The 25,416-nt window shown below is 41.5% G+C and overlaps 3 protein-coding genes across 4 annotated transcripts; 2 read left to right on the top strand and 1 right to left on the bottom strand.

Annotated features, from left to right (window-relative positions):
• Nucleotides 1-297: 297 nt before the first annotated feature.
• On the top strand, nucleotides 298-5,898 carry tmem72 (transmembrane protein 72). The gene is made up of 5 exons (XM_070841485.1): nucleotides 298-442; nucleotides 3,578-3,644; nucleotides 4,450-4,521; nucleotides 4,810-4,949; nucleotides 5,217-5,898. Exons 1-5 carry the CDS (start codon nucleotides 367-369, stop codon nucleotides 5,657-5,659), a joined length of 798 nt encoding a protein of 265 aa, XP_070697586.1. The 5' UTR covers nucleotides 298-366; the 3' UTR covers nucleotides 5,660-5,898.
• Nucleotides 5,899-8,094: 2,196 nt separating this feature from the next.
• On the top strand, nucleotides 8,095-25,304 carry rassf4a (Ras association domain family member 4a). Of its 2 annotated transcripts, none has more exons than XM_070841481.1 (11): nucleotides 8,095-8,124; nucleotides 13,962-14,030; nucleotides 14,171-14,246; nucleotides 20,366-20,472; nucleotides 21,215-21,294; nucleotides 22,602-22,762; nucleotides 23,089-23,190; nucleotides 23,271-23,322; nucleotides 23,407-23,528; nucleotides 24,169-24,266; nucleotides 24,869-25,304. In XM_070841481.1, exons 2-11 carry the CDS (start codon nucleotides 13,978-13,980, stop codon nucleotides 24,936-24,938), a joined length of 921 nt encoding a protein of 306 aa, XP_070697582.1. In that variant the 5' UTR covers nucleotides 8,095-8,124; nucleotides 13,962-13,977; the 3' UTR covers nucleotides 24,939-25,304. The 2 variants fall into 2 exon arrangements, with proteins under 2 accessions (XP_070697582.1, XP_070697583.1); XM_070841482.1 differs by lacking the exon at nucleotides 8,095-8,124 and adding an exon at nucleotides 11,873-11,982.
• On the bottom strand, nucleotides 11,378-13,246 carry LOC139211202 (C-X-C motif chemokine 10-like). The gene is made up of 4 exons (XM_070841483.1): nucleotides 13,169-13,246; nucleotides 12,878-13,007; nucleotides 12,704-12,787; nucleotides 11,378-11,872 (listed from the first exon to the last, which is right to left on the bottom strand). The coding sequence occupies exons 1-4, from the start codon at nucleotides 13,233-13,235 to the stop codon at nucleotides 11,746-11,748; spliced, it is 408 nt and encodes a 135-aa protein (XP_070697584.1). The 5' UTR covers nucleotides 13,236-13,246; the 3' UTR covers nucleotides 11,378-11,745.
• Nucleotides 25,305-25,416: the final 112 nt, after the last annotated feature.

Raw genomic sequence — 25,416 nt, 5'->3', positions numbered from 1 at the left:
TGCTAAACCAGCTGAAACTGGTATTGTTATTGTGTGTGTGTGTGTGTGTGTGTGTGTGTGTGTGTGTGTGTGTGTGTGTGTGTGTGTGTGTGTGTGTGTGTGTGTGTGAGAGAGACTGATTAGCAGTTAATGGAGCAACACGGGCACTAAGTTGCAAACCTTTCTGGGGTGAACTTGTCCAGTCTAAGAGGCTCCACATCATAGCAATCATGGATTACCCAACTTTTTTTACAACCATCCATTCAGCTATACGTCTAGAATGCTCCTCTAGTAGATGTTAGGGTCACACTAGGTCTGTTTCAGATAGTGTTGGAGAAGTGTGAGGGTCACATTTATATGCAGTGAAGAGCCAAGATATTTGAGGTCATGGGGAACTCGGAGAGCGTTTGGTGGATTGTAGTGGAGTGCGCCTGCAGGATCCTTGGTGTTTCTACAGCAACTGGTAAGATATGAAAATAAACGCAAACAGAAAAATATAACAAGATTGGATTCAGTCATGTGTATCGCTTATTGTTTCAGTGTGGGCACCATTTAGTTCTTTGGATGCTAAACGGCAGATATACCACTGACTCCAGATCCTCGCTCTGATAAGTTCTGCAGTCAAAACTTAAGTAAGGATTTCAGCACAGAACAAGTGGCAGTAGAGGTGGACGTAGTCGTAATAGCAGTGTTTGATTTTAATCACCATGAGGAGTTGCAACCTGTTGTGTAAAGCTGAGATCTGACTCTCTGTGGTGAAATAGCTTGTGTCCCCCTCAATTTTTCAAGTTTTAGGAATATTTTTTTTGCTCTCATGTGGGGATGGTTATCCAACTGGGCTTTTTTTAGGGATTTCATGAACATAAAGTGTTTGGTACACATGAAAAATGGTGGTTCTTTGAGGTAGTTTAGGTGCTATATAGCACTACTGCATACAAAGAACCTGTTTAGAGGTTCTCTTCTGGTTCTTAAGTTTAGTTTAACTGGCTGAATGTGATAAAGGTGCTATGTAGCACCTTTAAAGATAGGTACTAAAAATGGTTCCCCCATGACTACAAAGCAAATAACCAGCTGTAGTGCTATGTATCATCATTTCTGTTTAGTGTGTAGGTCAGATGGCGATGGTGTTGGCCAACTGTAATCTTGACCTCCTGGAACACCAAACCTTCTCTTAGCTGATATATAGAGCATTTAAAAACGCTGTCCCCCCCTCCCCTGTCTTCCTCAGGCACACAGGGACAGATTGCATGCAGCTCTCTTAGCAACATTAAATCATCACGGGGGAAATAGCTCTCTGGTTGCTGCTCCCTTCACAAAATATGGGACCCCCTCCACTTAAATTTAAACAGCTGCAGACACTGAACATTTACTGAGAGACATGTGCCTCGCATCACATCAAAACCAAGTCCAGCATCCAGCTGGGTTACTGGGCTTATGTGATCACAGGCTGTTATACGTTTACACCTACATGAGCCTTCAGTGCATTGTTTCTATACATACGTGTGTGTGTGTGTGTGTGTTTATGGTATGTCTACGTGTGCCTCTGTCTCCCCGTCTGTGTGTTCGCATGTCTGCATGTCTGTGTTGGTCTGTCTGCCTCTGTGTGTGTTCCACAGACAGACAGACATGCAGGGAGCATATATATATGTTAATATCCCGCTGGTCTATATGCAGTGTTAATTCTTCTCACACTCTATAAACTACCAGAAAACCATTTAGCTACATTCCCCTGATTTCCCTCTAGTGCAGATTCGATCTCTGAGTTCCTGGTAAGCAGGCCAGAGAAATTGCTTCCATGTGCTTAGTGGCGATGAGCACCACCATGCTTACATCTTTTGTACTTTTGTACAGGAAAAAGAATGCTTATTGTTTTTAAAACTTTGTTGCCATCTGATTTCATGTCATTCCGCATGTAATTATATCAAATTCGTCTTCACTTTCATATCTGTGTGGAGTGCAGCACTTTAAATATAAATGTTTGTTAACTTTGAGCCCTTACCAGCCAAGTTCAGATCTCTGTAATTCACACTATAGCAGAGTTTGTAAATCTGATATCTGGTGTGACATTCCCACGCTGGTGCACCAGTATTGATACGTTGAACATTAACCAGCAATCATTGGTTTTCCAGTTGGATTAAATAGTTGGAGAAATAGTGATGGGCTACAGCAAATAGGAGTGTGAAGGAAAAACCTAAAAAGCATTACAAAAAAAGTTTTCTGCTGCTCCAGAAAGAGATTTGTGATAATAATCAAGTTTTGCTTGAATGAAACTCAAAAGCTGCAGTGTTACTTTCTTACTGCCAGAGGGGGGAAACAAACGTTCCCCACTGCAGGCTTGAAAATACAACCAGCAGCTGGGTAGCTTAGCTTAGCATGAATGTGGGAACACTGCTTGCCTGGATCTACCAGCCAACCAGCACCTCTACAGTTTAGTTTCAACAAGTTATCAGCTTGTCGTTGATAAGGCAAGGGCAAGAAATGACGAGATATAACGTGTGAATTAGTGAGTTTTAGATGGTGCTGGTGGGCAGATTTTGTTACGCAGCTTCCCAGTGTTTGCAGCCTTCGTGCTAAGCTAAGCTAACAAGTAGCTGGTGCTTGCTGCATATTTACTGAACAAGCAAAAACAACTGAAGCAAATAAACATATTTCCCAAAATGCCGAATTATTCCTTTAAAATATTATGAAGGTGGCAGCAGCAAAAGTATAAATCAATCAAATGTATTGATAGCCCTAGTAAAATGTCTCTTACTGTAGTGAGGTCAGGGGTTAAGGCCATTTGTAGAAGAGATTCAGCTAACTGCACAACAAATTTAATCTTGTTGACAAAGAGGAATAAATCAGCAACTTCCAGCTGCAGCCCTACATCCCTTTACGATAAGTGTGTGCTTTCATGCACGCAGATTAAATACAGGTAGAAGACATATTGTTCTGTATCATTTGATACTCATAAACCCAAAATGTAGAGGAACTATCAAAATACCATGACGTCAAGAGGCAGGGCTTCTCAAAATGTCATGATTGTGCACCAGCAGAAGATCTGTGATGTGTCAAGTGTCCATTCAGGTAAAATTACCTAACATTGATAATTACAAGCATGAGTAAGCCGTTACCAACGCCTCTTGAGCATGGCAGAAACAACGGCACGCCAATTACCAACACAAAGTGTTTTTTAAACATCTTCAAGTGTCGTATGTCACCAGTTCAATACAACCCCCTGGAGAGTAAACTATGTAAGCTGGGTCACTTCAGGTCAGATCTCAGTCAGTATTTATTACCTGGTGATATGAGATACAACTGCCTGAAACGTATGTATGATATAATAAAGACTATGTCCACAACAACATGATAAAGATACATGCAAAATATGCCAAATATGCCACAGTAGGAACAGCACAACACAAAGTGGAAACTTCAGCGGTAAAAAAATGCCAGTTTGAGAGTTTACATTCAATCACCCAAGTTCAGACTGGTTTAACGGCCACCTGCAGCTCTGCCTCTGAATCATGAACTAAGTCTGACATCTGGTGGACAGAATCTGCTCACCAGTCACTCACAGAGTAAAACAAAGGAGCCGATGCTTCTGTCTCTTTTCCAGTGTTGTGTGCAGTGGGAGTGGAGACCTTACAACACGGAGAATTCAACAGCCTCGGCATCTATCTACTGTAAGTGCTTAGGTGTTGTAGTCCAGCTTGTAATGTGCTGTAGGAATTAAAACCTACCAAAGCACTCCACAAACTGGTGGTGTTCCTGTGTTACAAATAGACCGCCTGGATTTTAATATGGTAAAGAATGTGTGGCTTGAGGGCTTGTAGAAAACAATTACAATACTGTACCTGCTTTCATAATCACTCTACTACGGGATATAAACACACTTACAAACCACAGTCAGAGGAATAAAGGAGGCGCGGAGGGCAGAGAGGAGACCACTCCGTCAGTGCTACTTCTTATTATCTCTGTGGCTCACAGCCAAACTCCCACAGAGCTGCAGGAGCCACATTTCCCAAAGGAGACCAGAAATGCACAACTGTTTATTCTGCCAGTACACATGAACGCAGATGAACACTGAAGTCAGACACACGCAAGCAGAAACACACAGCACAGCGATAACTCTTCAAAGAGAGGGTAGAGTACAATAGATCTGGGGGTATTTTTCTGCTTCACTGGATTAGATGGTTATCAGGCTGTTTAACCATGAAATAAAGATGGGGGCGGGGGGGGGGGATGATACACTGCAGCCAGCCATATGAAAGCAAAACCTCCTCTTTAAATTCTGTTTATCATAAAGCACGTAAAGCCTCCCCTTGCTACCAACACTTTGCACAATTCGCAAAATGTAACCTTCACACGCAGCCCCCCAAAAATACACAGAAACTGACATCTCGTTTACATATTTTAGCAAATGTTTACCGATCTTATCACGGAGACCGTATCAGTTTCATCTGGCTCTGAACTTATTTCTCCTCCCAGGGTGTCATCGGTTGGCATCATGATGTTTGAGCTGGCCTACTTCCTGGATTCTCTTCTGATCATGTGTCTGCCGTGAGTATGCAACCTTTATATTTTGCATGGATGCTGTAGCATAAAATCCACAAAGCGAAAAGCCACATACAGCATAATTATCTGAGGTCGCTTTGAAACTACGATGAAACCTGCCAGTGCAAACCAGGCCCAAAAATCTAAATCTAAACATGAATCCTTGGATTTGCTGGTCTGTCATTCTGTCTGAATTCACATATTGAGCTGTCTTTACTGTCAAATGAATCTAAACTTGTAAGAAAGTGGCTTTTCAGTAGAAAGACTGCATCTTCTTCCTTTCTTTCTCTCTAGCTGTCCTCCAGACTGGCAGCTCTTCATGTTATGGGGGAAAATGGCTCGCATTGGAGGCTTCCATAAGTTCCTCTATTACTCCATAATGTCGGTGGTCTGCTTCTTGCACCCTGTGTTGGTGTGGCATGCGATAATACCAGGTAAAATACACTTAATTACAGGCTGACTTTTTCAGCGGCAGACATTTTGACTTTGTCACATTGTAGGAAAAGCACTGATGAGGACAATGACATTAATGATGGCTTTGACGTGAGCCATGACAGTGAGACAATGAACCAGAGCCCTGAAAGTGAAGCAGCTAAACAGAATCCAGCCATTATCAATTTTATCATCCTGTATTTATTCTACTGCGACATGTCACAATGTCGTCTGTGAAAAAAGAAATAGACTGTATTTTGTGATTGCAGGGACAATGCTTCTGGTGACGGCCTTTTTCAACTTCATATTAAGCAAGAAAACAAAAATCAAGTCTCCCAAAAGGCCACAGGAGAACCACAGCGACCAAGGCCCGACCACCGTGTGTGTGACAGAGGGAGCGTCCTCACACAGACAGACTTTCTCGTTCCTCCACATGATGACAGGAAGGAGAGGGGGGGGACTGGCTCTGACGACCAGGGACGGCTGCCTCGGCTCTGCGGAGAGAGGAGAGAGCGTCCAGGCCATGCTGGAGCTGGAGCAGACAGCAGCACCCAAAGACACAGACAGGGAGAGGAGGAGGTGGAAGGAGAGGAGACTGATGTGCTTCAGAGGAGGGGAGGAGCCAGTGGAGAGAGAGATGGAGGAGATGGGCGGCTACTGTGAGCCGGAGCCAGACACCACCTCAGACACCGCACCTATGATTACTGCCTGAACGTCCCTGTGCTCAGACTGAGCTCCTCACTGATATCACACAAAGGAAAGCATGTCTGCTTGTATTCTCACTGACTGAGTGCAACTGACTGGTGCTACACTGTGGTGGACCTTCAGCTGAAAACAACATTATAAAATGCCTGACCAGCCAAAATAAGACTTTCTGAGTGTCCTGCAATAAGATGTTGTAAATTTTATGTAATTACACAACTTAAACATGAAGATTATTAGATCTGTGCATTTTTTTTACTTCAAAAAGATCTATCTGTTTGTACAAAATGTAAAATTCTATGTATTTTAAAAGCATTCTGATCTTCAGATTAAAAGAAATTAAACCATTTGCACCTACATGCCCACGTGGGTGGCTTTTAGTCTGACAGACTGCTTTTGAAAAGCCGGCATTGATTAAAGAAGGAGGCATTAATGCCGAGCAGTCCAATCCAGTTATGGTAGCATGCATTATTCATGAGGTAATAAATTAGATCAACTGTTTTAGGGAATTTGTGTGAATGTAGCTGAGAGCTGGTGCAGGTGTGTGTGTGTTAGTCGTGTTCAAGACTCCTCATTGTGTGTTTGTCATGTGTGAGCGGTGGCCATGGAGACGGCGCTCTGGGAGGAGTGCTCACCTTATTATGGTGATGAGAGGAGCATCAGATCACCCACAAGAGCCCTACGAGCGGCCTGCGTTTCACCAAAACATATCTGATATGCCAGGAGCCACATATACTAACAAGTATTACTAATGCATTAATAATATGTCACACGCTGTGCATTGAAAATATTGATAAGGTGTGTGTATCAGACCCAAGCTCTATAAATCACCTTAAAATTAGCATATTATCTTTTTTTTTTGTTTTATCACACTACAAAGGATGCAATTCTCCATACAGATATTCCTCTTTTGTTCAGGTCATAAATGAGTGCTGTTTTGTTCTGTCAAAACACAAACACACACACACACACTGTACACACATTGTTCAGTCTTCAGTCCTTTGTTTGCTGAAGTGTAGGTGAAAAACTGATGTAGCCTTAAGAGGCAATCTCTCCGCAGCATCAAAGCAAAGGAGAGAATCAATAAACGCAGAGAGACTCGTTCATCAGAAAGCGCGTCACTGAGATCTGGGGTCAGACACGTGAAAACACACTCACACACAAATAGCCTCCAGGTTAAACAACGGGTTTATTCTCCGTGTTTGACATAAATTACATCCCCAGCAGCTACACGGCGTCTTACAGCATGCTCTTTTTTTCACAATATATCAAAGCCGTGACGTGTGAATACAGTCAGGAGGGATGAGATGTTCTGGTTTTTATAATGAGAACAGAGAGTCTTTGTCCAGAGTTTACTGAGGCCGCTCATTGGCCCGCAGTCAGGGCTGTATTATCATCCTCACAATGATCTCTGGTCGGTCAGCCGCCGAGCGACCCAATAATAAGCACAGGAGGGGAAATGAACGTCACTTTTTCCAGCCCGCTTCCACCGACTGTCTATAGAAGGACCAGTTCTCTGTGGGGGAAGTTTTTCAGCTGCTGGACCCACTTGCTTCCTCTTTCCTCTTGGCAGAATAAATCATAAATCCTATCCAAGCACACACACACACACACACACACAGACAGAGAGAGAGAGACTTCCTACAATTTGTTTCCACCTAACAATAGTTTCCTAGATGGCAAACTCAGGGTGAAAAACAGGATGGGTGAAATAAATCTCAACAGGTCACAGGAACTTCTTCCTTTACTGCTGAGCTGGACTAAACAGGACGGGTGCTTTAAGAAAGCAGCAAGAAAATTAGATTTTCTTACTGCTGCATGACATAAAAATAAAGATAAGTGGGTCTTTGTTGTTGGTTGTTTGTTTATGCAGCTGATTTGATTAGACTGACACACACATATAACAAATGTATCCAAAAACAGTAAAAAAAAAAAAGGGGAAATATTAAATAAAATGAAGCACAAATATGCTATAAAAAGCATAAAACACTTTACACATTCCTAACCTAAGCTAACTGTTGCTTATTTTATTTCTATTACTGCTTCCCAGCCTCTGTTGCTGCTGTAATATGTGAATTCTGGAGAATCAATAAAGTCTAACTAATCTAACCTGAGTTTACCAGCAGATTATAAGAGGAAAAAATCAGTAAAAACAAGTTTAATATTTTGGCCTCTACGAGCTGTCTGAATTTCAGACACTGATGGGACTGAGGTTGGCTAAAGCACTCAGAGGCACCTTGATCAAGAGCAAATAGGTATGCAGCCCTGACTCTGTTCGCCCCGCCCACTCTCGGCGCTGATTGGCTGAGGTGTCTCAACACGGCTCATCCATTGGCTCATCCTGTTGTCGGTTTATCCTTCAGCTCTGAATAGCGCACGACCGGAGAGGCGTGAAGACTGATAAGGACCGATAGAAGCGGGACACACAGCGGGTGGACGTACGGAAGGAGGAGGAGGAGGACGCAGTCTGCTATGGTAAGACCCCAAACTCATTCACTGCAGGATATTGTTGTACGAAAAGATGAAGACGTGGACCCTGAACACACCATAACGATGCTCTGAAGTTGGATGCAGATTGCAAACAATGCAAATCCAGTTATTTTGCGTTTAGGATTATTAATGCAGTGGTGGAGAGAAACTTTCCCTTTACCCTGCTCCACTCGCTGTTCTTACATTTAGAGGTTTGTGGAAACGTGTTTTTTTTTTAGGGGGGCGTTTTGTTGCCCATATTGGCATCGTGTGCGTAATTTGGAGCTCTCCTGGACATTTTACGTGCGGTAATAGATCGTCTTTGGGCGCAGCTGCTAGAAAAAGGTGCGATAATTGGATGCGAATCTCGCGATGATCAAACCAATTAGGAGACCTGCAACGAAGCCCCTTTGTCCACCGAGGGGGGGTTTATGCGCAGAGGCAACGCTTGATTCATTCACCAGAGGAGAGAAGAAGGGAGACAGATTATGCAGTCACACATATTTCCAGTGAAATCTATTTTCTTTGCACAGTTTTGGCTCTTGGCCCATCTTCTGTGCAGCCATATGCCCTGGCTGAATAATTCATCATAATGGTGACAGACTGGAATATTTCAATAGCCATTATTATATATGAATATGTATGAGAGACAGACTGACCCATTATGCACCCACTTTGTCAGCAGTTTCCTTGTGTGGAGGTGGAGGTGGGCAGGGGTCATTAGAGGGAGGGAGGAGGTGCTGCTGTTGCATCTGTAATTAACGTAAATATCTGTTGGATTTACATGTAGATGATGACTTTGGATTTGAATCTTCAGCTGCATGAGGACAATAAGAGGAGCAGCAGTGTGACAGAAATCTAAAAGTCACCATCTTTCGTGCTGATTGTTCAGCCGATGATCACTTCCCTGTCGGACAGCCGTGTGGTCTGCACAGGGCAGTCTGCTTCCTGGTTTTTGTGGTGACAATCACTGCTCATGCAAGCATTTTTTTTCTTCTTTTCTTCAAGTGACTTCTGTTTCAGCTGCAGGAAACACAAAGGAGTCAACCTCCTGTGTACCAGAGCACAAACTGGGGAAAGAAGAGTAGCAACTGAAAAGGGTTTGTAATAGATCAGTGTGTAGTGGATTAAAGTCCAACATCAATACTTTAACTGATTAACCTCTTTATCATGTGATGCACTGCCACAGAATGGATCATCTTAGAAAGCACTGAGAGATCCAAACAATAACTCAGCCAGCAGCACTTTGGAGTAAACAGGACATGAAAAGCTCCGTCAGTCCACCATCCTGCTGGCTTTGTGTCTGCAGAGATCATGAACCACGTTCAGCAGTGAAACAGGGTCTTCCATCCCTGAGCAGACTCTCAGACAGACAGGATGAAGCCCAGTGTCTGTAATGCTTTAGGCACTAGGTGGCAGCATCACAGCACGAATGCCATGATTGTGATTAAAGTGATCCAGAGTGTTCAGATGTAAAAACTTTATGCATCACTTTGCAGCCGACAGGAGGATAAAATCATCTGACATTTTTAATCAGACACTTTCTTTCTCCTTCTAATCTTACAATCTGCCGACTCTTTAAATTGGTATTAATTTCTGCTATTTGTTTTTTGCTACTTTTGCTGAGAAACCAAATAGTTGTCAGACCAAACCTCAGAATATGAATATAAATACTCAAAACTCAAGGTACAGCAGACACTACATGTCGCTGTATCACTGTATCATCACACTGTGATAAAAGTTAACAATCATTTTCTACAGCACATTCAATGATTTGTACTTTCAGTCAGTTGGTTATCTTAGCATCAACATGTGCTTAACCCTTTATAGGGCACTCATTGAAATACTTAGAAATTCAAAATTTCAACCCTAGACCATTACTGGTGGTCGTTACAAGACCGTTTTACTTTTGTGAGTTTTTTTTTTTTTTAAAAGTTTAATATTTTGGTGAAAATCAGGGTCAGTGAAGTCACCATGTGTGGTTTCTTGCCGGTCTGTCATGCAGCCTGATTGTCGCTGATTGTCTCGGAGAAATCTGGTAGTTCTGCTGCCTCATGGTGAGGGAAGGGGGGCATTTTGAACTCCCACTTAAGTTAAGGGACCATCCCTTGCCCGATAAAGGGTTAAACATAGAAGTATTAATTTGGCAGTAGACAAAACCCATGTGAGTGTTATTATTGTTATTATTGGTGCGTTAGGCTGCATTTTAATGTTGTATTTGTTTGAGATTGTGCTCGTTTTTAATCACTGATATGCTTTTTATTCTAGAAAACGTGCAGCATAGGTCAAGATTTGATCCTCAACACCTCATTCTGCACAGTAACTACAGCTCTAACAGTAATGTAGTGTTGTGAAAAGCACTAAATGTGTTTAGTGAGGCTGGATTTTAAGGGAGTATCTGTTCATGCCATCTAGTAGTGAGACAGCTACTGTGTCATGACAGCGATCCTCGATCAGTATCTTGCAATAAATACTTTGTGATTTCAAAGCCACCCAGCCGACTTGTTTGTATTCATCGATAGCAGGCTGGATCTGAAAAGTCCCTTAAATTCCCCGTCTTGGTCTGGTCTGACAAAGGTGGCCAGCTTACTTTCACTTTCCTTATTACCACCATGTCCTGTGAAGGAATGGGAAAGCAATGCGGGGATAATGGGTTCACATGGCAGTCTTGCAAGAGCCCTCATCGACGCCAGCAGTCCGTAGATGGAAAACAAAAACCAGCTGGCACACTTTTGTTATTCACTCTCCATTAAGCGGAGTGATGTGGGTGGCAAGAGTATTATGTTCTTTTTATTATTGTCCGATAAAGGTCGCATACTTTTGTAAGAAATCTCATAGCTGGTTTGGCGTTTGTTTATCAGCCACAATAAAACTCTCACCCTAAGCAGTCCAGGCCTTGATCATCTGGATGACTCACTTAACACTGTAACTCCATGAAAGTCTGAGACTATAACCTCTGACATGCACAGTAAAACACCTCCGGCATGGAAAGAGATATTTATACATTGACATTATAAAACAACACAGTTAGCTCCTGTTGCAGCTTTGGGATATTTGTGCAGATGTTTGGAGTGAGGCATGTTGACTTTGCGCTTGTCGCTGACTCACATCCTGTAGTTTATTAACTAAATCTGAAGCTGTAGTTCAAGTGACCCTTCATATCCTGCCAGGGAAGTATCATCTTTCCCATCATTCAGTTCTAAAGATAACCGAGAGCTTTAACAATAAATACCACACACACACACACACACGGTCAAACTGTTGTTCAGATATATTTATTTAAAAAACAGTGTTTGATATATTCATATAAAAATAAATAACCAACTAAGTGTCTTAGTTAACCTTTCCAGCTGCATACAAGCAAAACAATGATCGTTTAACAGTGTTTTAAAGACACTAAACATTTATTACAAGCCTCCAGGGCTTCGTTTTCAACATCACATCAGTCAATTGATCACAGAAATAACAAACTCCCGGCTGCTCGTCCACAGTGACACTTTGATTTACAGCCCAGGTAACAGTTTCAGAGCTCTGTGATGAGAAGGAAAAGTGTTTTTTGTTTCTGTGCTGGCCTGGAGTCCACTTCTCTCCCTGCAGTAGCTTTGTATTGTTTGTCAGGCAGGTTGACTATTGGGGGTTAGAGGCCTTCTTGTTGTGGCCGCTGCTTCTCTGTGGAGACTGCTGGCGCTGACCTCCTTTCCCTCTCCTCGTCCTCCTCAGGCACCGCCTTACATCAGCACCCAACTCACGAGCTCTGGAAAACACACACAGAAGCACAAAGGTTAAATCTGGAGGAGCAGCCGTGAATTGATTGAAAGAATCAGACGACTTTTTGATTGAAATCTAGACGTCAGCTGGTCACAGGTGATGATGCATTTATGAACTTGGCTCTTTAAGTTGGCCAAATACTTGGATACATGATGTGCTTTTATTCTTATATATTGAGAAAGGAAAGCATGAAAACACGTTTGTTCTGATACAAAGCTGATGGATTGCCACGATGTTAGAGGTACGAAGTGATATAATGTCTCACAACTAACAAAGCATGTGGGCAAAGATCTAGAAACTGGTGCTTTGTTATGACAAGAACTGGTTTGGCAGCACATGAGGTGCGGTAGCTGTGGTTTACAGAAAATATGAATATGGGAGGAACCCCTCCAGAACAAATTAGGTCGCTCATCTTAAATATTCCCGTCATGTAAAAAGAATATTGTATATTGCTGTTGTGATATCAAGGTTTCAAAAGGCTATAACTTTAAAGTGGTTTGAGATAAAGGTATACTGTAAATGTGAAATATCTTTAGTATGAAACGAAATTTGGGATAGGCTCCAGAATTCATCATTCAGAAAAAGAGAGATGAAATCAATGGGCTCAGAATTTGTCAGATCGTCTCCACAATAACCAACAGGCTCATCAAAATTTCGGGTCCACTTTTGATACTCTTCCTCTTCTCTCAAGAACTGCCAGCCATCATCATCATCATCATCACCGCCGTGATTTAGCGGTGTGTTTTTTGACAAAACAAAACTTAGGTTTAGGAAACCCTTACAGATGGTTTTATGTTTCAGAGATCAATGCTCTCACCTGTTCCAGCAGCGGATCAGCTGTCTGCCCATTGGTGCCTCTGGATCCAGACACACTGTCTCGTTGTCTCTGCTCATTGTCACTCTGAAAAACACACGTAAAGCCACATATTAACTCACTCACCTGGATATGTGTGTGTGCGCATGTGTGTGACTGCAGAGAGTTGGTACTCACATTACTGTGACTTTTTCACAGCTGGGGCTTTTTGGGTAGACCGAGAGCTCTTTCAGTTTTCCTCGGACACTTTGTTCGGCGTCTGGACACAAACATCTTCCCGGGACAAATGTGCTGTCTGACTGTCTCACTGGATAAACACAGTAATGGGATTACAAATTAATTCAATCCAGGTGCGACATGCGCTGAGATTAAGTTGCTGCAAGTTCACATGCACAATAAAACACTACTCTTACTATAACCAAAGAAAAATACTCAGATATAAGCATCGTTTAATGTGTAGATTCTTACCTGTGGTCAGTACACAGCAGAGGCTCAGGAAGGAGAGCTGACAGACTGGCTGGAGATAAAGCTTCATACTGGAGACAAGCCGAGCGTTTACACTGAACCTCCGAGCCACATGTTGCTCTTTTATAGCCAAGGCACTCCCCCCCCTCCCCCGAACTGGGCTTTCCATACCAGGAAATTCCCCAAGGCACTTTCCCTCTTAAGTGTCAGGATGCAGGGATCAGGGACACCATTCCTCTGGGCTTGTCAGAAAAGACATCCTGACAGACTCTTAGATTAATAGTTTTCCCTTATTTTTATTGTTTATTAAAGTTGTTGTACAAAAAGACACTGGTGTTGCAGACTGGTTGTAAACTAATGGTTCTGGTTCATTACTTCAACTAATTGTTTAAACAGCTTTATACGAAGCTTACAAAGATTAATTTATACAAATCTCTGAAGGACACAGACTTGTCTTCCGGGCTTTGTTGAGCTTTCCTACTTCATGTTACTTGTATGTGTCATTTGGCTCCGTGTCAACAACACCACGTGATTTCTCCTAATTCCTTGTCCCTGCTTTTATCGCTGGAGCTGTTTGTTCAGAAAGATGTCATCTGAAAAAGAAAAGCCCTCTTATCCTCAAAGTGAATATAAAGGAAATATGACACATTAAACTTATGTGCATATTTTATAATTATGTTTATCGTAATTATAGCATTTTTGTAATATCTTATACCCACATTAATTAAGACTGTACACAGTGTTACAGAGATAATACAATCTTTATGTCATTTTTAATGTATTTCTTCTGTAACAGCTGGGTTCTGGTCACAATGGGTGAGCGTCAGACCTTCGTGAAGCTCAGCAAAGAGAAACTTATACCAAAGTAAGTCCTTTTATTTCACTCACTGCACAGTAATCATGTACAATAAAGTAAACTTACAGCGGTAAATACGTGTATCAGATTTGATCTTTTCTATCATTGCGTGAGTGCTAATCCTTTTGTGGTCTCGTGTTCATATTCAGGTCTGACGTCTTGTCACTACTTCGGACCTACAATTGTTACCATGAAGGGAAAAACTTCCAGCTGAGAACTCGTGAGGTAAGAAAGGCTCAGCCGCAGACTGGTCACCTGACAGGAGACAGCACAGGTGGAAATGAGACAATATATTGGAGGTGTGTGTGGGTGTGTTTGATTGCAGGATGCAATAGCAAAATGGGTGACGCACGTACTTGTTTTATTGCACTTTTATTTGTGTTTTGTACGGCGACCTTGAGAGCCTTGAAAGGCGCCCTAAATAAAATGTATTATTATTATATTATACCTAAACTGGAACTAGTGAAACCAGCACTTTGGTTCCCAGGCAGATAACTAGGACAAAAACTTTAGACGAAGTAAGCTGCCAATGTGGCTGCAGCTCTGAGCACAGACCTGGAATTCTTTTTTCTTTCCCAACATGCCAAATGACTGACAAACCACAAAAAACCCACGTTTCCCTCAAAATCGAAATGGAAGAGGGGAGGAATCTCAGATTTTTCTCATTTGCACTATTTGCTTAGCCAAGATTTTCCACAGTAGTGTTTGGCTGCTGTGGTGTGTCTGTGAAGCTGTTTGCAACAGTTTGGCTATTTGTTTGATAATCATTCTATGGGTTTTATGGTCAGGAGTTCCCCTTTGTGTTCACCGCAAGGTTTTTGAGAGAAAGAGGGAGAGAGAGGCGTGTGTGTGTGTGTGTGTGTGTGTGGGTGTGTGTGTGTGGGACAGGGTGGTCATGATCTGTCCCTCTTTTGTGTCCCCCCTAACCAGACCCACTACAGTGTCTCACCCTGGGAAAATCCCAGATGTAAAGCAACATACACATGTATAAGGACCAATGATTTCACAATATTGAGATATTATTAACCAAAAATAAAGATAGAATAGCTTAAACCTCTTGAAAGAGTAATTTGTCCTGAACGTTAATATTTGACGGGAAGATGTGAAACAGAACTCATTGTAATGTTACGTTATAGAGACTCAACACTTTTCATTACACCACTGTCACTTGTAATCGGTCATCTGAAGCTTTAATGTGGGACAGCAGTGTGTCATCTTTTCACGTTGCTGCAGATGGAAGTCAGTCATTCAGCCGAAACGTGCTGCTTCACTAATAGCTAAACAAATCCAGTCCAGACTTGTAGAGTAATATTAGTGTGATGGCCGTATATGTTGCTTCATGTGTTATTATTTAAGGTGCCCAAGTCACAAATGTGGACAAAAACAATGACAAGTGGTCGTCCAGTATTGGCTTTATATCAATATCCACATCATTTTGATAACACGCTCATTACATAAAAGAAACTCTAGTTGTAACTAAATATTGTTCATCAAAAATGTTATGTTATGTAAATAAAACCACAAGCATATCATTTTCTCCACTGTTCATTTTGTATTTGTGTAATCTGCCACTTGTACGAGTTATTCATAAAGGGATCGCCGCCACTAAACAGCTTCCACCATTACAACATTCTGCTGGTGCGACTTCACAGAGACACACTGTTGATGTTAAGTCTCATCTCTGTGTCTCTCACATCAGCCTGCAGGTCGATGGGATACATCACCTTTTGTTGTTTTAATGTCTGGTCTGAAGGCTGCACCTTACATGGTGAGGTACGCTGGGTGCAGGCCGAGCAGCTGACAGAAAGTCTGTTCAGGAGCTGCTCTGGAGCTTTCTGTCGCAGATGTGTCAGATTTCATTTCATGGTTGCGTGTTACTAAATGGCTAAATGGCGTTTTGTTTTGTACTTTCTCCAACGTCAAGAATGAATTTTCAACCTCAACTTTTACACCAGCATGTTTGAGGTGTCCTGAAAGTCCTCAGAAAAAAGGAAATTCCAACGAAGCGCTCCCTCGTGCAAAAATCTCTTGCTGCTTGACAGGATCTAATGACGCTGTTACAGCTGCAACAGTTACTCAGTGCTGACTCATTAGGTATTTTGTGGATTTGGGGGAGAAGACATTACTAAGCTTGTGCTCAAAGTCGACCAAAAGATCAAAACCTGATGTGAATTTCTAGGAAATGCAGTGACTGAGTCGATGAGTGCAGATGAAAACATGACACGAACTTTACTGTGGTCATATATGTTTGACATACACGTCTGAGTATTTGTTTCTATCACTGGATTATTCTTCTGTGTGAAAAGGAAGCATGCAGAGGCAGTTGGAGAGGATACGAGGATTTGTTAGTGTTATTTTAGGATGACATCTGCAGGTGTGGCCAGGTGATGTGTGTTCTTCATGTCAAGTGGAACTAAACTAACCCAGAACCGTTGAGGTGAAAACAAGATCTAGCATGTGTGTCTTCTAAACGTACACCTGTATCAGCTGTGATGAGGTATTTCCTTCTTTCTCTGCTCACACTGTAGATCAACGGCCTTTCTGGAGCCGATAATGGGTCACTGTCTTGCTATAAAGCACTTAGGCATTGTGGACGTGTGGTAAACTTTGGTCTTTTTATTAATAAGATGCCTCTAATTAATCTGTGGTATGGTCAAACTATTCCAGTCTGATCCGAGTAATCACTGCTCAGTCAAACATGGGAGAGTCTGGCTGTGTTGTCTGCTGTAATGATTTTAAATGTCAATCTACGTGCATGCATCTCCCTCTAGTGTCTTTACCAGGAACCTTTTAGTTTAACTGTAGCACCACTGATAACCACTAGATGACAGTGGGACGCTGCACTGGTGTGGTTGCTTCTGTTGGGGCTGAATTATTCAGAAAACAGCAACAAGTCCTGCATTTATAGAGTAGAAGTGTGCAAGTATTATCATAAAATATAGTGTTGCATGTATAACTCTAGTGTAACGTTGTAAAATGGTGTTTAACACACTCAGGCTGAAAGGTTAATGATTTTCTTCCTTAGTCTTATCAACATATGATAATATATCATAGTTTATTCATTGATATTACTGAATGAAAATGACCCATAATTATGTTGTTATATAAATGTAGAAGTGTAAAGTAGCTGAAAATGGGAATACTTAAGTAAAGGAACCTAAATATTGTACTTGAATACAGTATTTTCCACTAATTTAATAAAACTAGCCAACAAAAATGTTTTTTATGTGCACTGCAGTGTGAAAATTGATTACAATTAACTTGTAATTAAATGATCAAATGTAGTGACAAAAAAAATCCCTCTGAAATGCAGTTTATAGTCACATTATCGGTTAGCTGATTATTTTTTCAATGAATCATTTTGTCTGTAAAATATCAGTAGTCTCCCAGAGATCGAGGTGACGTCTTAAAGTGTTTCATTTCTTCTGACCAACAATTCAAATAGAAAGAGATTCAGTTCATGATAGAAAACAGATTCCAGATTTTCAAAACAAGGAAGTAGAAAAGGTTTTGCGCGTTTGCTTTGTTTTCTTCCTGATTAATCACTTAATCATTTCAGCTCTATTTTCAACTGGATTTGAGATCATAGAAACAGCAAAGAATGTGGATTGTCAGGATTATTTTAGTGTTTTATTAGAAATGACACTCTACAAAATATAAAACAACGTAAACATGTAGACTTGAGTCCTCAGTGCATAGAAATAAATAGATTTTCTCTCGAGCCGTATGCTGACTTTGTCTTTGTTCAGCCATCGTAGTAAGTCCCTTCGTACACTGCGCGGTTTTCATCTTCATGAACAGAGCAGGTTCTTCCAAGTTAGTGATAACGAGATACTCCACCAAAGTGCCTTCAGGGATTCTCGCAACAACACCTCTCTTCAAGTCCTTATCTGTCCAAACAGCCAGTCTACGGGGTCTTTGCCGCTGCTGTCTTTTTCTCTGCCCATCTTGAGAGAAAAATCCTCTGTGCTGTTTAGACTCAGACTGTAAGGTCTGGAAGTCCTCAGTGTGCGGGGAGACCCGCGAGGGAGCGAGGCTGAGACGGACAGCTTCATCTGAGCCTTTGATAAGTGCCGCAGCCTGGGGGACCTCTGGAGTCTGACGGGGCCGCAGCTCGGGGCCTCGACGGGCCGGGCGAGGGCCTGGATGCTGGTCATATAGTCCTCAAGAGACTGGGAGCTCTGGGTGGAGGATGAGGGGTGGACGGGCAAGTCCTCGAGCGTCTCGGCAATGGTGGGTAACAGAGGCAGGGAGTGCAACGGCAGCCTGTGTTTCATGCTGCAGGGAGACAGGAGAAATAAGAGTTAGACTGACTTTGTCTGCAGACTTCACTGATGTTAATGACATCAAACTATCTATTGGACAACAAATCTAGATAGTGATTTTATTTTTCTGTCACTGTGGTCGTGCATTCACTGTTCTGCCTCCTGACTTTTAGCCTTTTGCTTTTTAATTCTTTTAATACAATAGTCAAACTAATAAACTGTAACACCTTTCTGTCTTTGTCTGATTAAATTAAACATGTTGTTAATGCTCTGTCATAGTGTTTCTGTCTATTTTCTAATGAGTAAAAAATGGAAAGTTGCTACAATTCCTTTAAAATCCGCATGTAGAAATGGATAAGTTGTCCTTTAATAAAGAATCCAAGAAGAAGAAGGACCCTCACCTTTTGATGATGGAGTTGTAGGGTTGAGGCGCAGAGTGAAACACGGTTCAGTCGAGTATGTCTGGATCCGAGCTCATATCCAGGCTTTATAGAGCCACACTGAGACAGAGCGATTACCAGCTCCTTCCAAAAATAGCTCCACTGACCTTACTCACATCTGAGTGTGTGTGTGTCTAGGGTGTGTGTGTGTGTGTGTGTGTGTGGGTGTGTTGGTGGGTGTGTTCATGCCTGTTCAGGAAACTCAGGAGTGGCGGGTTAGCGAGGTTCAGTGGTGCAGCTGCTCTGAATGTTTACATTCGTGAAACAATGAGGCCTTGGGAGCAATCTGTCCAAAAACACATTTTCTGCTTTTAGCACTGGAACGATTGTTATTGTATTTTTAACTGCAGGACTTAACAAGTGCCTCAGAGATTAATTCAACATTTTGTACACACACACACACACACACACACACACACACACACACACACACACACAACTTTTCAGGCTCGCAAATATTTCTTGCTTTAGTTGCTGGTTAGATTCCTTTTGATTCCACCGCTGCGGTGATCAGTAATCAGTCGTGTGAAGGAAAAACTAGGGCTTAACTCTCTGTAAACATGGATGCCACACATTTAGAGGCTAAGACGGCATTAATTGATTAGTTTAAGTCAATAAACAGTTTATGGATAAACACCAACAAATCATGTGGCTCTTAAAGTAGTCCGTGAGCCTCATGCCTCCTCTAAGTCGTCACATGTTCCAGGACGACACAAACACGGTTATCTATCCTTCAAATGCAGTACGTTATCCTGCACGGGGTCATTTCCATTTATATTTATAGTCAACACTTTTCTAAACACTCTTCCCTGACATATATTTCCACACATTCACGTGTTTATTTAATTTTTTACACTGAATTGCATAATCAAGAATGTTACAGGGCAACCACAAGCCTTCAGCTGGCAGCTGATCACACTGACTTTTGAGAATTAGATCACTCTAACTCCACTTTAATGCTAAAATATCTGTGACGAATTGATTTCATGGACTTTTGATTCAGCAGATTCAGAATCTGGGCTACAGGGTCTGCATTGTATTCTGGGGTATCAGATTAGATACAGTGATGATATAACGAGATGTTTTGGATAAAGCAAAGTGACAAGTATTTACACTGTGACTGTCACAGTTGTGGTGTAATATTTAATTGATGTTTTACTGATTTAGTTTAGTAAAATGCATAAAAAACTTGATAGGCTGTATTATTATTTTTTTATTTATAAGACAACCGTAATCTTAAACAAAGTGACACTATATATATATATTTTTTTTTTTTTTTTTTTTTAACTGTTCTCAGATGCAGATGCAGCAGTTTGACCATCTTCCTCTAAATTTAGAGTTTCAGTTTTGTGAAATCAAAACGCCTCCCCCAGCGCGTACGTGACCCAAAGCAGTCGTTCTCTGTTCTCATTATTGCTGCCTTCACAGACGTGACTTCACCCTTGTACTGTGTTAGAGAGGGTGGGTCAGACCTGACTGGGTTTCTCCAAGATGTGAGGTTCACCCTGTAGCTGTGAGCGTCTGTTCCTGCACGTACACCTCATATTGAGCCGCCGTGGCGGGCGGCCAGCAGGATTTCCCCTCTGACCATCAGTGCTGATAATTATTGTTATATGTGTGTGTGTGTGTGTGTGTGTAGGAAGATGGAGAGCTCATCCTCGAGGGGTTGCTGAACATCTACTGGGGTCTACGCCGACCGATCAGACTTCAGATGTACGATGACAATGAAAGATTCCGTCTTAACCGGTACGACATCCAGACACGACGCCTTCATGTGCCGAACAAACACAAGACTGTCGACACCTCTCACACACAGAGAGAGTCAGACTCACCTTTCACCAGTGTCCCCCCACCTTGTTTTTATTAGTGAATCACATGACGTTTCTGTACTAAAGTTCCTGTAGCTCAAGTTTCCAACCCTTCCCCTACTTTGGGATTAAGAAAAGACAAAATAATAGAAGACGCAAAGAGGAATTTACATGTTACAGCAGCACTAGAAACAGTCTGAAGAGGAAGTGAAGGGGCTGCGAGCGCATAAAACAAACTACACAATTGAGGAACAACTTTCAAAAGATATAAACATTATTTGTCTTTATGCATCTCAGCACATTTTCACCATTTACAGTCCGGCAATCACGTGAATACATTTGGGTTTTGGATTTAAGCAATTTGAATCCATACACACCTTTGGCAATTTTCTGACATCTGATCGATTGTATTGATCAATAAAAAGTTAAGAATGCAGAAGGTTAGTGTAGAAGGAGTCATACAGAGGAGGAGATTATCGTCGTCACCTCCTCTCGTATGCCGAACATGACAAAGATACAGACTTTTGAGTCTAAAGGACTGTGTTTTGAGGACTTTTCTGATAATTAAGATATACTAATATATATAATTGATAAACTGCATGCAACCTGAAGTCCAGTATCTTTAAACAGTTGCAGAATTTTGATTGTGTTGTTAACATTTCTCTTCTGTCTTTCTACAGAAACGACAGACCGTCTGTGGCAAAGCAGCTTTCAGCAGAGTCGAACAACAATTCACTGGGCAGAGAAGCTGAACCGGCTGGTATTAAGAACACACACGTGCACATTTTCTCACACACCTGCTGGATTAATGTGGATTACACACACATGCTGAAGCAGGATTAGCTCAGAACACTTGCAGTCGGTTACTTAATACAAATTACATGTGTATTTTTGTAATTAGTTAGTGGATTATAAAAGAAAAAGTGATGTAATCAGAGTATTTGTGGATTAATTTGAAATCAAACATTGAAAATAATCCACCTTTATATTAAGAAATGGATGCACCACAAAAATGTCAGTTCTTTTTTGCATTGCATTTTCAAAATGCAGTTTGCAAACTTAATGTTTATTATGTTTATTCTGCAACGTGCAGGATGTTTTTTCTGTGAAAGTAATTATTTAAATGTACATTTTGAATTATTATTATTATTATTATCCTTGACAATCTAACTATAGTTTCTTTTATTTTCTAACGTAATCTGGGTTTATTATAGCTGCTTATTTTTTCGTGATGTGTAATTGTGATGTGTAATCAGTAGCCCAATACTACCCGCCTCCACAAGCGCTTCATTCAGTGCTTCCAGTGGGAAGATGGTCTGCACAGATTATCATGAGATGCTATTAGTATCAGCTGACACTATAAAGAAGCAGAGTTAGACGACTTTGTCATGGGTCTGACTTTGGACCTAAGAAAATAGTGTTTTTTTTGTACTTGATTTATTTACTCCCTCTGCTAAACCACATCGTTTGTCTTTTAGTCAAGTTTTGTCATGGGATGATCTTGATGCTGCCTTCGAGGATTTAAAATTCAATAAATTTATGAATAAATTTAATGAATTCATTCAAGTAGCCACTCTCTGCCTCTTATATAATGTCTGAGGATGCGTGATAGAGGAGGGCATGTATTTGTGTTGGATACAGACACATTCACACGCTTGATAGTAGAAGGATTATTGAAAACATGTTGCAAAACACGAAATATCAGCATGAAAAATTCACCCATGGCTGTAGAATTAGGGATGTAGTGCTGTAAATGCAATGAAATAAGTGAGGAGAACCAATTTTTGAACAAATGGGGAGGCTGTAATAAGGCCATGACTTGTTTTTAACTTACCCAAATACTGTAAAGTGGTTATTCAAATTAGTTTGAACTAATCGAATTGAAGTATTTTTGATTTCGGTTAGTTTCAGTCTGTTCGCTTGACATGTTGCCCTCCAACTATATTGATTATCAGAATTATGGGTCATGAATCGGGCCAGACAATGACAGCCCGTCTGTTGCCTTGACGTAGCTGCTGACGTTTATGAAAGCAGGCTCCACCTGAGAGGTGTTTTTGTGTCGCTGAGGTGGTGACGTGGGCGATCAGGAGGAAGAGGATTCTCCTCAGCTGTTACGGACCAGAAGTGATGCTTCCTTCATGCGGGTTCAGAGGAGGTCAAGGACGCACACTGCCAGAGATTTGCGCACACACAGGTTCTCAATCAACGGACACTTCTACAACCACAAGGTACAAATAAACAGAACACACGTGCCAGCACACACATTAATGTATCCCGTCGGTGACACATCTCCAGATGCAGAGGGGCAGCAGTTTCCTGAGCGGGTGTGCCTGTACTTGTACAGTACAAGGTTATACTGCGGTCCTTCATCAGTTTCTCCCGAATACAGTGACGTGTGTGATTCCAGATTCCAGCTGCAGACTGTGGCGTTTCCTTTCTGTTTTAGATTTCCCGTTCAAAATGTCCAAGGTGTTCAAATCCAGGAATCTCTACTCAAATCACCCCCCAGTGCTTTGTGCCCCCTCTGTTAATGATTTGTTTCTCTTGCCTCCAGACTTCTGTATTCACTCCGGCCTACGGTTCCGTCACGAATGTGCGAGTTAACAGCTCCATGACGACCGAACAGGTCCTCAACCTGCTGCTGCACAAGTTCAGGGTGAGCAGTAAGACGCTGGCTACGCCTCAAATGCTGTTTCAGTAAAAAACTAGAATTTTTCTGTATTTGTGTCTTTTAAGGTGGAGAATAAATCTGAAGAGTTTGTCCTTTACATGGTGCACGAGTCTGGAGGTAAGTCATCACTGTCATTGTGCTTTTGCCACTAGTTAAATGTTGTGTGTGTGTTTGTAGTGAGTTGTTGTCTTTGTCTTGTAGAGAGGTCCAGACTGAGGGACGGTGAGTACCCGCTGGTAGCTCGTGTGCTTTACGGACCCTGCGAGAAAATCTCAAAGATCTTCATCACGGAGGCCGACCTGGGAGAGGAAGTCACACATGATGTGAGTCTGGTCCTCCTGACAGTCGGGGGCAATTTAGGAAGCTGAGGAAAGATATCCTGTTTTACTGATAGGTTAAGATGGCCGACTGTGTGTTGGGACTGCACTGAGTAACTTCTTCTGCGAACGTCTCTAGATTGCCTATAGTTAGGATCACTCTCATACATCAGTAATATAATTTAAAGTGTACGTTTAAATAAATAACTAAAAGAAACTCCGACCAATCTCTCGTGGTAAGTAGCCATAGTTTTGTTTTTATTCGTCCGAGGTTTGAAATATCCGCCTATTATTTCTGCCTCGACCGCAGCACAATAGAGTTGAATGGATTTTGTTTGCGTTGCAACAGTAATGTTTTTTTTTCCATAAATAAACTCCTGGATCAACCTTTTTCTCGTAGCTAGGAAAAAAAAGCCCATAAAAGAATAAAAAAAATAAAAAAAACACATTATCCAGATGAATGTAAATGTTCTTTTTAGTTGTTGTTGTGATTGTGGTGAACTAACCCTTTAAGATAAAACTATTCTTTTATTATTTTCATTTTTTTTAACATTTGCTTTGTTTTCTTATTTAATTTGGACAGACAGAAGTAGTGTGAAAGCTTTTTGTATGCCTGTGTAGTATCTTATAATCTTTTTCTCCACAGGTCGCCCAATACATAAAGTTCGAGATTCCTGTTTTAAACAGCTTTGTGGTGAAACTTAAAGAGGAAGAGGAGCGTGAGATAAACAAACTGACCAAAAAGTAAGTCAAAAGTCTCTCTACTACTCAGCAGACAGGGTTACAAAACTAGCTTCGATCCAGACCAAGCCGTCTTCAATGACACGTCTGTTTCATTATGTGAAGCCGACGTCCGTGTCTCCAGCATCAAAACAAGAGCGTCAATGTGTTACTGTGAAACATTCATCACTCGCCGATTGCAAGATTGTGTAATCAGGCACCTCATATGACTGAGATTTCAGCGTCTGTTTGCATGTCATGGTGACCATTCACTTGTGTTGTATGCATATCTGAGCTCAAACCGCTCACACGCACACATTCACATAGTCGATATGGTGTTTTTGTTTTTTTACATTTATAGTGTTGTAAGATAAATAGCGTCTGTGTTAGCTTACTCCTCTGTGGTATAGACTACATATAGACTTAACTACAATGAACAGAGACACTGTGGTTTGTCTTTAATCCTCCGTTTCATCAATCTGCAGATGAAAGCTCTCAGCCAACAATTTCACAGTTTAGGGTGAAATTGTTGGTGTTTCAGGGTTCGTCTGCTTCGAAATGTGTGTATTTGTGCGAGTGTTTGAGCACATCGGAGTCTTTAATCGCGTGTTTTCTCTCCTCTGCAGGTACAGTGCTCTGAAGTCTATGATTCAACACCAGCTGGAAGGCAGAGCTCACACCAGCGACAGAGTATGAGTGTGTGTGTGAGTGTGTGTGTGTGTGTGTGTGTGTGTGTGTGTGTGTGTGTGTGTGTGTGTAGGGAAGGGCTGGGTTACAACACTAACGACTGCTGATTTATCATGGAGACATTTTTAAGTGCTGTAGCGAGTGTAGAGGTAGGAGGGTGAAAGTAAAGGCTGCAATAGAACCATATCACACACACCAATGTGCTTCTACTTTTACAAATACAAACAGTTTGTATGATCTGTTTTGTCAGTTTTATTACTACGAAGTGTATCACTGCTTTGATATCTGCTGTTGATATATTTTACATTTTGTATGACACTTCTTACTGCAAATATGGATATTTATACGAGCTGTTTTTTGGTATGTTTTCCATGACTTGGACCTTTTTATGTAATAAATCAATTTTAGCGTGGCCTTTATAAATGCTGTTGCTCTCTACTGACACTAAATATAAGACTCAGCTCGGGCTTCCCACAAAGAAAACAGC

The sequence above is a fragment of the Pempheris klunzingeri genome, chromosome 12 (assembly GCF_042242105.1).
Source record: "Pempheris klunzingeri isolate RE-2024b chromosome 12, fPemKlu1.hap1, whole genome shotgun sequence".
NCBI classification, from domain to species: Eukaryota; Metazoa; Chordata; class Actinopteri; order Acropomatiformes; family Pempheridae; genus Pempheris; species Pempheris klunzingeri.
Note: the sequence above shows the minus strand (reverse complement) of the source record. Positions and strands in the feature narration are given on the sequence as shown.

Bases quoted from the DNA above. Each gene is read 5' to 3' on its own strand.
- tmem72 (XM_070841485.1), top strand. From the start codon at position 367: ATGGGGAACTCGGAGAGCGTTTGGTGGATTGTAGTGGAGTGCGCCTGC. The intron at 443-3,577 runs GTAAGATATGAA...TCTCTTTTCCAG, and splicing joins TGGTGTTTCTACAGCAACTG to TGTTGTGTGCAGTGGGAGTG. The intron at 4,522-4,809 runs GTGAGTATGCAA...CTTTCTCTCTAG, and splicing joins CTTCTGATCATGTGTCTGCC to CTGTCCTCCAGACTGGCAGC.
- LOC139211202 (XM_070841483.1), bottom strand. From the start codon at position 13,235: ATGAAGCTTTATCTCCAGCCAGTCTGTCAGCTCTCCTTCCTGAGCCTC. The intron at 13,008-13,168 runs GTAAGAATCTAC...GTGTTTATCCAG, and splicing joins CTGCTGTGTACTGACCACAG to TGAGACAGTCAGACAGCACA. The intron at 11,873-12,703 runs GTGAGAGCATTG...TGTGTTTTCCAG, and splicing joins CTGATCCGCTGCTGGAACAG to AGCTCGTGAGTTGGGTGCTG.
- rassf4a (XM_070841481.1), top strand. From the start codon at position 13,978: ATGGGTGAGCGTCAGACCTTCGTGAAGCTCAGCAAAGAGAAACTTATA. The intron at 20,473-21,214 runs GTACGACATCCA...GTCTTTCTACAG, and splicing joins GAAAGATTCCGTCTTAACCG to AAACGACAGACCGTCTGTGG. The intron at 23,191-23,270 runs GTGAGCAGTAAG...GTGTCTTTTAAG, and splicing joins TGCTGCTGCACAAGTTCAGG to GTGGAGAATAAATCTGAAGA.